At 39.3% G+C, this 13,254-nt stretch overlaps 1 protein-coding gene across 9 annotated transcripts in view; it reads left to right on the top strand.

Moving 5' to 3' along the window:
* The window catches only part of PTPRA (protein tyrosine phosphatase receptor type A), a 170,989-nt gene that overhangs the window by 136,011 nt on the left and 21,724 nt on the right, over positions 1 to 13,254 (top strand). For 5 of the 9 annotated variants that reach the window (XM_070485656.1, XM_044748735.2, XM_044748734.2 and 2 more), the window contains 2 exons: positions 7,134 to 7,224; positions 8,181 to 8,257. In XM_070485656.1, coding sequence (XP_070341757.1) covers positions 7,134 to 7,224; positions 8,181 to 8,257 — 168 coding nt within the window. Of the gene's footprint in view, positions 1 to 2,892; positions 2,987 to 7,133; positions 7,225 to 8,180; positions 8,258 to 13,254 lie in introns of all 9 variants that reach the window. The other 4 variants (XM_070485658.1, XM_070485659.1, XM_070485660.1 and 1 more) reach the window with 1 other exon arrangement.

The raw sequence follows: 13,254 nt of genomic DNA, 5'->3' as shown, positions 1-13,254 counted from the left end.
CCCACATTTCCCCCATCAGTCTCTCAGCTACAACTCCCTCTGATACTAGCTGCTAAGTCAGTTAAGTTCCTTTATTTAGTAACAGGGGAAGTCACTTAAGCAAAACAACAAAACCATCAATTGAGAAGACACTGGGGAAGCTGGCAAAATCAAAATCAAAAGATGAGGCAGACTCCAACCCTTGGGCAGGACAGACCCTATCCTGGTGACTCTGGGGCCCTTTAGGGAAGCCTCTGCTGCTTTCTGCGTTTCAGAATCCTGGGAAAGAGAATCTGGTTGGCACCATGTGGGTCAGGTGTGACTGTGCTTGCGTCAGTCAGCCCTGGCAGGGAAGAAGAGTAATACATAGGGCAAGTGCATCAATTTGTGTCTACTCTCATAGAATAATATTCTTATAATCATGGGGTGAGGAAGAAGGCCTTTCTCAGCAAAACACAAGATTCAGGAGCCAGAATGGAATAGATTGAAAGAAAATAGATGGAAATGTTAAATATCTCTATGAAAAATAATGCCATAGAAAAGAGGCCAACCAGGAGAAACTATTTGCCACAGGTAGAGAATTTTCTATAATATAAAAAGAGCTTCTACAAACCTGTGATAAAAAAAGTAAACATTGCAGTAGAAAAATTGACAGTTCACAGAAGAAAAGCAAATGGTCTATAAACATATGAAAAGAAGCTCAACTATATCTAATAATCAGGGAAGTCCAGATTAAAAGTAACCATTATTTGGTGCCTGTTAAATTTGAAAATTTAAAAAGATTGATATGAAATATGGGCAAAGGTATGGGGATACAGATACTCTGATACATAGGTAGGGGAGTTTAAGTTGGTATAGCATTGGAAGGATGATTTGGCAGTATCAACCAAACGTTAAATGCTTATGCTATCTGACCTAACTTCCGGCACTCTAACAGAAAACCAATTATATATTTGTCCAAGGATACTCATTGCAGCATTGTTTGTAATAGCAAAAAATAAAATGAAAAGCAGATATCCTCAGCAGAATGGCTAAATGATTTCTTGCATTCATTATGAAATTCTATACTATCATTAAAATAAATGTGTTGACATAGAAAGATCTCTAAGTTGTATTATGGGAGAAAACATCACAGAGGACCATACACAGCATAATCCCCTTTCTTAAAAAAAAAACTACGTATGTCTGTGTGTGAGTGTGTTAACACATTTTTTAAGGTCTGGAAGAATACTGTAAACTGTGAGTAGTGGTTACCTACTCCTACAAGAGGAGTGGAAGGTAGGAGAGACGTGATAGGGAACTTCCACTTTCTGCTGAATTATTTGGCTTTCTTTACAACAAGCATATTCTTTTTATAACATTTTCAAAAGCAAGAGTTTTTTTTTTTTAATATGGTGGTAACTAAAGCTAATGGAGCTTAGTTTTAGCATAATATTTGTTATGCTTTAATGAATATATAGCATGTAGAATAAAGCGTTGATGTCCCCAGCTTGACCTATGCCAAGAGTCTTGTGGTCAGGTCTCTGTGAAAGGAAATATCATTGAATGGGAAGTTGTTCTGGAGAAAAACTGGACCATGGGGGTGAACAGCTGAAGGAACAGTAGGCATAGGATATAACAGCTGTTTTCAGATATTTAACAGGCTAAAAGGAAAGTGTGTAGCATTTCTGTGAATCCCCACCATGGTTGAAAGTTCCAGGCAATGGCTTTCGTCCTAGAGTTATAAACTGGAACTTTTATATTTACCAACATTTGTCTTAGAAGCAAGCGTTACATTTGTTTAAAAGAAACACTTTGAAAAGCCACTTATTGAAGTCTCTAAAGCATGTTCAAGGTTTAAAAAAAAAAAGATAACAATGTAGTTAGGTCCTGAGAAGAAGGGGATAGGAAAGAAGAGAAGGAAAGAGGTGAAGCCAGTGAGATGGTCAAAATCTCTGCATTGTGAAACCACACACGCGGACACCCCACCCTACATCTTTAGTAGAGACAGCTTAATTCTTGGATTTCCAGGTGAAGAAGTGTGAATATGCAATCTGGTGACAGGACTGTGTGACATCTGAGGGGAGGCAGAAGCAAAATAGTGTCTACATTGATGAATTGTCTCTAAATAAATGAGTCAGAGCCAGAGGCCTATGGAAATTAGCAGGAACTTTGTGAAGGGCTTTGGAATTCAAAAGTGCAGGGAATTGGGGGTTCAGGGTTTCCAGGGGCCAGAGAAGGCTCCAGCTGACATCTGGGTTTTACATTAGTCAGTACAAGGGAAAGACAAAAGAAATTGTGTATCTGGCTGTTGGGTCCTTCTAAACAGAACTATTCTAAGATGAGATGAACTGCCTTGGAAAGTAGTAGATTCCCCATCATGGCAGAGTGTTCAGGCACTGGTGACTATTAGGTGAGAATATTTGAAAGGGGGTTCAAACTTAGAAGTGAATGAGATTCAGGGCTATACTAGAGACCTTGGGCGGCACAGTGAGACACGAAAAGAAATGGAAGATATTGAGGATTGACAAGAAAGAGACAAAATATGTGGTTTTCACAGAGGAGAATATTGTCTTCAGAGACATCCAAAGACTCATCAGATAAATTATTAGAATTAATAAGTTATTTTAGAGAGGTCAATAGATACAAAAACAGCTTAAAAAGTTAATGCATTTCTATATGTAAGACACAATAAAAAAATCTAATAATTTTTAAAAGATGGATTTATAGTAGCACCCAAAATGTAAAGTACCTAGGAATAAATTTAACAAAGTCTTTGGAGGAAATTATAAAAATGTTGAAGACATTAAAGAAAAAAGCCTAAATTAGTGAAGAGATAAGATCAATGGATTAGAAGGCTCAGTATTGTAAAGATGTCAGTTCTCCCCAAACTGATATGTAGATTCAATGCAATTCCAATAAAAATCCCAACAGGTTTTTTGTGGAACTTGACAAGCTGATTCTAAAATTTATATGGAGGAGAAAAGATTCAAGAATAGTCAAGACATTCCTGAAGAAGAAGAACAAGGTGAGGAGACCTGCCTTACCAGATATAAAGAGTTACTAGAAAATTTAGTAATTAAGACAATTTTGTATTGGCACTGGGATAGACGGATTGACCAATGAAATAAAATAGAGAGCTCAAAAGCAGATTCCTGTGTAAATGGAAACCTATTTATGACAGAAATGCTGTTGCAGTTTTGGTGGGGGAAATGATGGTCTTTACAATAAGTAGTGCTGGGACAATTGGGTAACCCTATGGGAATAAACGAAATTGAATTCCTGTCTCATACCAAATCAGTCATCACAAAAATCAGTCCCAGTTTGCATACACACTGAAATTTGAAGGACAAAATGATGAAACATAGATACAATAATATAGGAAACTATATTTATGATCTCAATTTGTAAAGGATTTTTTCAAACTTAAAATGTTGATAAAGGGAAAGATTGATCAACTTGACTACCTTAAAATGCAAAACTTCTGTTCATAAATAGATACCATAAAGAAAATGAAAAAGCAGGCCAAAATTTTGGTAAAAGATATGTTTAACACTTAAAAGGGATAAAGGGTTAGTATCCAGAAGATATGAAGTACTCCTACAAATTAATAAGAAAATAAATGAGCCAACCCAGTAGAAAAATGAGGAAAACACTTGACTAGGTATGTCACAGAAGAGGAAAACCCTGTTGATTGGTAAACTATAGAAAGATGGTGAACCTCATTAATAATCATAGAAATGTAAATTAAACCTACCTCTGATACATTTAAAGTCTGACAGTAGCAAATGTTGATGAGGATACAGAACAACTGGAACACTTTACATTGCTGGTGGAAGTATAATTGGTACAACTACTTTGAAAAACAATTTGGCCTTATCTGGTAAGGTTAAAGATACTCATACTTGAAACTCTTGCACATATGAACAAGGAAATTCATACAGTTAGTTTTCAAAGCAAGATTGTTAACTGTAAACAACCCAAATATTCATCAGTAGTAGAATGGATAAATAAATGTTGGTATGGTCTCAAAATGGAGCACTACAGAGTAGTTAACGTGAATGAACTTTGGCTGTGTGGAAAAACCTGGATGAATCTTCAGAACATAATGTTAGACCAAAAAAGCAAGTCACTACTTGATTATGGTTCCATTTTTATCAAAAAATAGACTGAACCCTAAAAATACATTGTTTAAGGATACAAAATGTATGAGATACAAATAAATTAAAGCAAAATCCGAGGCTTACTTGTGAGAGGAGAAGGAAGAGGATATGATGAGGAAGTGCCCAAAGAAAACTTCTAACTTAAATTGAGTGATGGATATACTTTTTAAAAAAATAAATATAAAAATTGAAAAACAATTTTTAAAAAAACTGATGTTTTAAAAAAATGACTTAGTACATAGCCTTGCTTCCAGTAAAGGCTTAAGCAAGGAATGAAATGGTCTTTGATGCCACCTAGTGTTTCTTGTAAATTTAACATCTTATAGCCTTCTGGTTCAGCGCTAGGTTTTTCAGAGTAGAAACTAAAAGAGGAGAATTCCCCCTGTTTTCATCCCTGACATAGGCTCTTCAATCTGACTCTTTGCATCTAGCACAATATTCTCTAGGGCTTTCTTTTCTCTTGTCAAACAATGGCTCCTGTTTCTTCCTGACTTTGCTTTTAGGATCCTCAGCCTGCCTGATCAGACCTTTTAGGACCAGACCTGGTTTGATTTCATCGTGACTGGGGGAGCAAGGAAGGTTGATAGGACTGTGACGTGTGGTCATTGTCATTACTGACCCTGAGGACTATTTTCAAGAGTCTTGCGGTCCCTACCTCTGTTCTACATCATTTTACTCAAGGGATGTACAGGAAAAGTGATGCCTCTGGATTTGTCATGAGGGCTTTCAAAACTTGTATCTCATCCTGTCCCATACCAGGGTGGAAATCTGGGGAAATCTAGCCTATCTGGATGAAGAGAAGGCAAATTGGGTGAATTGGGACATTCCAGTCTTAAGTAAGGTCTCTGTTCCCTGTGTAAGAGTCCAGCCCAGGAAACTTTTTTTTCCCCCTTTTTGTATTGGTAGTACAGGATCTGAAGAAATTACCTCTCTTAGTAAAATAATATGCAGAACCTCCAGGGTTTTAACTCTGAAGGGAAAATCTCTGAGTAGTGAAGACAGATGAACTCTGAGACCCTGACTTTCATTTTCCTAAGGTCTTTCACTTTAATTTCTCCTACCACCATCTTGCTGGTTCCCAGGAAATATGTTTGCCCTCTTCTTAAAGCTCTTACTTCCATCTGGCAAAATTGATTCCTTTAGGCTGGCATTTCCTTTATTTAATCATGTTTTTTTGATTAGCAAAGCTAGAAACCTGAAAGTCGTCCCTCATTCCTGTATCTTTCTCTCCCCAATCTACCTTCCCTTCATTCTATCTGTAATTCTCACTCCAGAATACATCTCAAATGCATGTATTTCCTTGTACCATCATCTTTCCACGCTTCTGTTCTTGCCTTCTTCCCAGTCCATTTTCCACACAGCAGCCAGAGAGAATGGTCTCCTCATGCACTTAAAATTCAAACTCCCTATTCAAGAACCTACATGGAAATGTGTGATCTTACCTTCCCAAGCTCATCTCCCACTTCCTCTTGCCATCCCCTCCCACTTCCTCTTGCCATCCCCACCAACCACACTTGCTACATAACACCCCCGTTGACCTGTCAGCTCCTCTTGCGAGCCAAGCCTTCTGCCTCTGGGTCATCACAGATGCTGTTCTCTGTGCCTGGAATACTGTTTTCCACACTCCATCCTTCCCCGCAGAGACCTACCTTTAATCTAAATTTGGGTATATGAGTATTTCTTGAGCTTTCTGACACTTTCTCTAATAAGCATTCTGTTCTTTCATTGCGTTTATCATGGTGTGTAATTTTATATTTATTTTTTTATTTGTTTAGTGTCCATCTTTCACCCACAATTTTGTATTGTCCATGAGAGCAAGAACTGTGCATATGATTGATTCACCACTGTTTCTCTGTACCTAGCCCAATACCTAATAAGTACACAATATATATTTGTTGAAAGAATGAATGAAAGTAATATGTGAACCGTAATTTACTTAACTGTTCCCCTACTGCTGAATACTGAGGTTGTTTTCAGTTTTTGGTCATTCAAAATAATGATCAAGTAAATAATTTGAACATAAGATTTTTATTTCTTTAGACTAGATTCTTAGAAGTGGAGTTGCTAGGTCAAAGGGCATGAATATCTTTAAGACTCATAAAACATATTTTCAAATCACTTATCAGAAAGGTTGTATAAGTTGGAATTTTAAACTGTTTCCCTTTCTACTTTCTTAGTTTTGAATATATGGAACATATAAGAAGAAAATATTTCAGATAATAAAGTTTAGCTTCCCATTCCTGTAAAAGTAATTTACTGAATGTTTATTCTGTGCTAGACATGAGATTATCTTATTTACTTCTTATGTGACAAGATGAGGAAACCTGGGCCTAGAAAGTTTAACAGATTTGCTGAAGTTCACACAATCCAGACTATCTCATGTCAAACCATTTATGTTTATCCATATGCCTCCCAGTGCTAGCTAATTTACATTTGCTCCAAAACTGCTGCAGGTTCAGTGTCACCTCACCCAAATCCTCTGCTTCCTAACTGCTGCATCCCTGTGAATGCCCTCTCACCCACCTGCCTGTCCTTGCTTCCTTGCCACAACGCTAGAGGCTGGGCTGCCATACCCCCTTGTCAGGCCCCTAGAGAGGGCCCAACTCAACTGACCATCCAGATCCCTCCCGTGTGGTTCGCTCTGAGATGCGTCTCATCTTTGCATGGTGATTAGCATGGTGATAAATGGCTCATCCCTTCAGTTATGTCCCCACTTCATTTACAGGGGTGGTCCATTTTGACCCAGCATTTTAAAAGGCCTTTAACCACATAGTAATTATATAAAGAGCATGCTGCCCCCTGGGGATTCTTGGTGTTAAACTGTAAGGAGCATGCAGGCTATTTAGAGGAGAGGTTCACTCTCTGTGTTAGAGTGCAAGTATTCACCTGGGCTCATCTTTTTCCCCCCAAGAAAAGGTAGAACTTGCTGTCAGGTCAGGATATGGTACAACAATTTGCATATGTGATATTTATCTCTGCTAGTAACTCCTCTAATTTCTCTTAACCTTTCAGGCTCTCCCTGCTTGTCCTATCCAGGCCACTTGTGAAGCTGCCTCCAAGGAAGAAAACAAGGAAAAAAATCGATATGTAAACATCTTGCCATGTAAGTGTTTGTAGGGTTTCTTGGGAGGTAACCTGAAACAGCATCTCTAGCCAGATTTTCTGAGGAGGGAAAGAATCTTGCAGTTGATCATGGGAGGGTTGGTAATAAGAGTAGGGTTAGGCCTTTGGACTGAAAGAAGCTTGATGGCTCCCAGGACGACCCCAGGTGTTCATAAAGTCAGTTGGGGTGCTTGGCCAGGTTTTTGATGGCAGGCCTAAAGTTTCTAGGAGGTCAAGGAGAGCAGTTTCTCTAGGACCAGATAGGAAGTGCATGGTGGTTGTGGTTTTTTGTAGTGCTCATTGCAAAGCAATTTGATACAGAGTTCTCTTCATAACCCCTTCCCAGAGTTAGCCATTGCTAATCAGTTGATCTATAACCTAATAGACATTTTTCTAGGCCAGTGGTCTCTAGAATGGGATATGGGTAAACCAGTAGAATGTGAGAGCAAAATGGTTGAACTTTTAAAAAAAATTTTATCCTTTAAAAGATTTCTGGTGTATTTTTGAGTGCATAATATTAGAGATCACTGTACTGCCACTATACTAGGCATTTACAACTACTTTTATCTTATTTGTGTATGAATGTGTATATATATTGTATGTTTTTAAAATGTAATTGGTATGCTGTCTGTAGACATTTCTCTTTTTTTCTTTCAACATATATGTTAGCAGTTCATCTGTCAAAAAACAGAAGTATTCAGTTTTCTTTTTATCACCTGCTTACCATTTCATACTGTGTTTCACACATACACAGTTTCATATGTGTATTTCATACAAATAGTGCTGCAGTAACATCTATATACATGTGTATATAGCTGTTATAAATAGTGCTGCAGTAACATCTATATACATGTGTGTCTCTGTATACATAGTCACAGATGTCTCAAAAGGCCTGGTTGCGTCAGGACTAGTGAGAAATAAAATTGAATTTAATTGAAATATTAAATTTTTTTCTAGATGACCACTCTAGAGTCCATCTGACACCAGTTGAAGGAGTTCCAGATTCTGATTACATCAATGCTTCATTCATCAATGTAAGGAACCTTGAGCTTTTCTCATTATTACCTTGAATGAGTATTGGCTACCATCCACTGGCTCCTTCCCAGCTACACGTTAGGAGGAATATGTGTCATTTCAAGTTTTCCCTGAGGAGTCTAATTTTTTTAAGGGACTGAAAACATTTTTTTAAAGATCAAACTGATAGTTTAAAATGTATTCTTATGTTTACCTTGTCATCATTCCCAAAGGTTTCCCATGCAGAAATCTGATTCTACGTGTGTACTTTTCAGTAAGAATCAGTGAATCCTGTATTGAGCTTATTCAGATAACTAAGAACAAAAGCAGGGCTTGCCATCTATAGTAAAAGTAAAGGAGAACAGGACAAGAATGTCTGACACCAGGAAGTCTGGTTAGTCCTGTCTGCTATGAAGCAAGGTCTGAGGGAAGAGCTCAGACTGGGAGGAGGTTTTTAGGGGTGATTTGGAGAATGTTTATACAGATGGTATGAGAGACTTGAGTTTGTTTTATAGGCTTGGGGAAGGAGCCAGTAATGAGAGTTTGAAAAGAAGAGAAAGAGAGAGCAAGCAAGCTAGTAAGAGCAAGCCTGACTACTGAAGCAGGATGCATGAAGAGAATACTGATGGAATTTGTACACCCATGTTCATAGCAACATTAATCACAGTAGCCAAAAGATGGACCAGCTCAAATGTCCGTCAACAGATGCACGGATAAGTAAAATGTATACATACATTATATACATACAGTGGAATATTTTTCAGCCTTTGAAAAGGAAGGGAACTTATATGTGCTACAACATAGATGAACCTTAAAGACATTATGCTAAGTGAAATAAGCCAGTCACAAAAGAACAAATATTGTGTAATTACACTTATATGAGTTACCTAGAGTAGTCAAATTCAGAGAGAGAGAGAAAGTAGAATGGTGGTTGCCAGGGGCAAAGGGGAAGGGAGAATGGGGAATTATTTTTGTTTGTTTGTTTTTATTAAGATTATGATAGTTTACAGGGAATTATTTTTTAATGGGGACAGAGTTTCAGTTGAGGAAGATGAAAAAGTTTTCGAGATGGACAGTGGTGATGGTTGCCCAACAGTGTGAATAAACTTAATGTCAAAGAACTGTACACTTAAAAATGGTCAGTTTTCTGGGCCAGTCCTGATGGCCTAGTGGTTAAAGTTCAGCACACTCTGCTTGAGCAGGCCGGGTTTAATTCCCAGGTGCAGAACCACACCACTCATCTGTCATAGAAGAACTAGAAGGACTTATGACTTGAATATACAACTATGTACTGGAGCTTTGGGGACGGAAAAAAAAAGAGGAAGATTGGCAACAGATGTTAGCTCAGGGTAACACTTTCCCAGAAAAAAAATAGGTCAATTTTTGAGCCGGCCCTAACCGTCTAGTGGTTAAAGTTCAGCACTCTCACCACTTCAGCTGCGCGGGTTCACTTCCTGGTCACAGAACCACACCACTTGTCTGTCAGCCATACTGTGACAGTGGCTCACATAGAACTAGAAGAAGTTACAACTGGGATATCCAACCATGCACTGGGGCTTTGGGGAGAGAAAGAAAAGTTAATTTTATGTTATGTATATTTTGCCACAATTTTTTTTTTAAAGAATACCGATGGTGAGATTAGCACTGAATGTGAGAAAGGGCATTTCTTCCTCTGAGATTGATGGTAAAGGAGAATATAGAATAGATAGAGATGATTCGTAGGTATGGGTAAATCAAGCTGAGGGAACTCATCTGTTTTCTCTAAGAAGTAAAGTCATGATTATCTGCTGAAAGAAGGGGATGGGACTGTGACACGAGAGTGATGAAAGTTTAGAATAGCTTCTGAGATTCGTAAGAAAGAATATTGAAGAGGGAAAGAAAAAGGCATGTCTAGCTGTACTAAAGGCTGGGGCCTCAATTATGTGATTTTCTCCAACTGTGCCCTAGGATTAGTGATACACAGAGAAGATGTAGTACTCAGACAGAGGGACTGGGGATATCAGTTGCAGCTTCAAGTAGTCAGCTGAGGGCTTCAAGTTCAGTAGAGAAGGGAAGTGATGTTAGGAATGACCGTGTCTTTTGATCACAAGATGGCTGCAGGAGTTCCAGCTATTCCTTGTAAACACAACAAAGAACATACAGGAGGAACATTTCTGCATGTCCTTTTCTCTTTACTAGGGAGCGTGGCCTTTCCCAGAAACCTCTCCATTACACTGCTCTTCAGGGCTAGTTGGCCAGGATTGGATCACCTGCTTTCACCCTTTCTCCACTCACTTGCTAGGGCATTGAGAATCATCATGATTTACCCTATGCAGCTGGGGAATGGTCACCTTCCAAGCCAATGGAAGGTGACTGTCCAAACAAAATGGTTCTGATTGTAAAGAAGAAATGGGAGGAATGGCTTTTGAGTTAGTAACCAGCAGTGTCTGTCACCATAACCAGTCTGGCTTCTTCTCACATTAAAGGTGAAGACAGATAAAAATTAGTTGGATATTAAGGCTGGTAAGCATGTAAGATGGGTCTGTTTATGGTGATGATGAGCAAGGCACTAGGAGCAAACAAGCCTTCTCCTTTGGCCATGCTTAGTTGGAGCTCACAGTAGGGAATCCTATAATGACTTGATGGTTATTGAAGAGTCATTAATAGGTGAGATGAAAGTTTAGATGAAGAGGGTTAAATTTGAGACACCGAACTTAGTAAAAGTAGAAAAGCAGGAAAAGGCTTATGGTTAACCATGATTAAGAGTCAGGCATTAAAAAGATTTAGGTGTCACAATTTATTAAATTCAGTCAACATTTTTTGAGCACCTGCTATGTACTGAGAACTGTGTGTAGGCTCAAAGGTTACAGAGATAAGATATGGTCCCTGGTATGGCATACAGGTCGATTGTTTCCTGTAATGCACAAGGTGTGAAGGGAGTATTGCCAGGTTCTCTGGGGCTTAGCGAAAGAAACATTCAGCCAATCTGGTGATCCAGTAGAGCTAAATATTGAAGGGTAAGTCAGTGTTCAAGAGAAGAAAGACGGGTAGAAACTTCAAAGCAAAAGGAGAAGCATGAGCAAAGTCAGAGACTGGAAACAGCAGTCTTAGATTATAAGGTACAAGATGGGAAGTCTTGGGGCATGAGGCTTGGGGATTGGTAGGGACTTGATCTCAGAAGGCATTGAATGGCAAGTGTGTCCATTGGGGTTCTTAGTTGCAGACAACAGAGTCCACTTTTTGTCTACTCTTTTAAGCAGGAAGAGGTTTATCATAAGCTGTTGGGTAGCTTACAAAATCTGTGGGAGAGCCAGTGAACTAAGCTAAGGTGCTGCTCAGTGAGGAACAGACCAGCCATAGATGTACCCAACTACCCCATGTAACTCTCATAGTGAAACCTCTGCACAGGTGCTACAGAAGAACTGGATGCTTCTGCTGCCATGTTTGCCCAAAGACCAGATCTTCCTAGCACAGTCACCATCTCACATTGCTCACTTCTACCCGAAGTCTTGTGTGGGAGTCTGGTAGGAAGAAGCTAGGTTTTATGCAGAACTGAGCTGTAAGGGAGTCTAGGGAATTTATCTTTTAGTTTCTCAGCCTCTGTAGTAAGAGTCAAGCTAGAAGAGGGTGGGACTGGGTGCTGAGTGAGCCACTTAGAGTATCTGCAAATTTTCAGTACAGCTAAGGGTTTTGATTAATTCTCTAGGAAATTGGGTAACTGAAAGATGTCAAAGACAAGGAGTGACATGGCCACATCTGGATATTGATCACCCAGGTTACCATGTACAACGTGGATTTAGGAGGGGCTGGTTGGGGCCTGTTAGAATAGCAGGTCACAGACGATGAGGGCCTGTAAAAGGGTTGGAGAGGAAGCAGCAAAGTAAAAGCTACTTTGGAGGTAGAATTTAGCAGGACTTGGTGAGTGTATATGCAAGAGAATACAGGGTATATGTAGAGTATAGGGTGGTCCACATGAATATATCCAGCATACAGTTGGTCATATTGATCTCTATCTCAGAGGAGATACTCCAAAGCCATGCCCTTGGAAGTCTTTAGAGAGAGAAGGGTGAACACTGGGCCCACTGAGCCCTGGGGCCAGGCACACTGAGCAAGAGGAGAGAAGAGCATCTCAGAGGGCAAAGACTAAAGCATGGAGGAAGCGTTAGGTGGCCACAGGGTTAAGTAAAGATTAGAGCCCCTGGGAAAGAGAGTGGAAGTGCTTTGGACTTCGGGTATAGGGGCAGACTATATTAAACTAAAGTAAGCTTACCAAGTTATGCTGCCATTACCACAATTGTTTTAGAACATTTTTTCACAGCTTTATTGAGATGTAATTCACTTACTGTGATTTTCACCCATTTAAAGTTTACAATTCACTGGTTTTTGGTATATTCACAGATATGTGCAGCCATCACCAGTCAATTTTAGAACATTTTCATCACCTCAAAAAAGAAACCCTGTACCCTTTAATAGCTGTTACCTCTTAGTCTTTAGAACATTTTGCTCACCCCAGTAAGAACCTTCTTCTCCATGTACATCTATATACAGTTAATCCCCTATCCTACCCCCTGGCAACCACTTACCAAGCCTTACCAAACCCTTTTTGCACGGAGAACTAAGATCACACATAAATCTTGAAGGGAAGTGTTACCAGGCACCACAGAGGTTAGTAACAGGCAAGGGGGAATGGGACCTGTGGTTTGGGGAACACAAAGGTCTGAAAGTGAACCTGACATTGGTCACAGGAAGAGACGAAACAGGCAGTGGCACTGTTGGCAAGTGGGCCTCCAACCTGGAGCGTTAGGAGGGACCAGTTTCCTCACTTACCTTTAGATGTCTAAGAATATATAGGGTCTAAGAGTGTGGGTTTTTTTAACTGGTAGGAGTGTAGCTACCAGCTAGAGCCAACTGGGATTTGACTTTCAGAATCCAAAGATGTCTTGTCTTCGGAATCAGGGAGCCACATTTCATCAACATAACACAGGGAAGATTGGTAATTTTGCTTCATTCTAGTTATACCTTACTGGTTAAGCAATGT

Source organism: Equus asinus, chromosome 15, assembly GCF_041296235.1.
Source record: "Equus asinus isolate D_3611 breed Donkey chromosome 15, EquAss-T2T_v2, whole genome shotgun sequence".
In the NCBI taxonomy this organism is placed as follows: Eukaryota; Metazoa; Chordata; class Mammalia; order Perissodactyla; family Equidae; genus Equus; species Equus asinus.
Note: the sequence above shows the minus strand (reverse complement) of the source record. Positions and strands in the feature narration are given on the sequence as shown.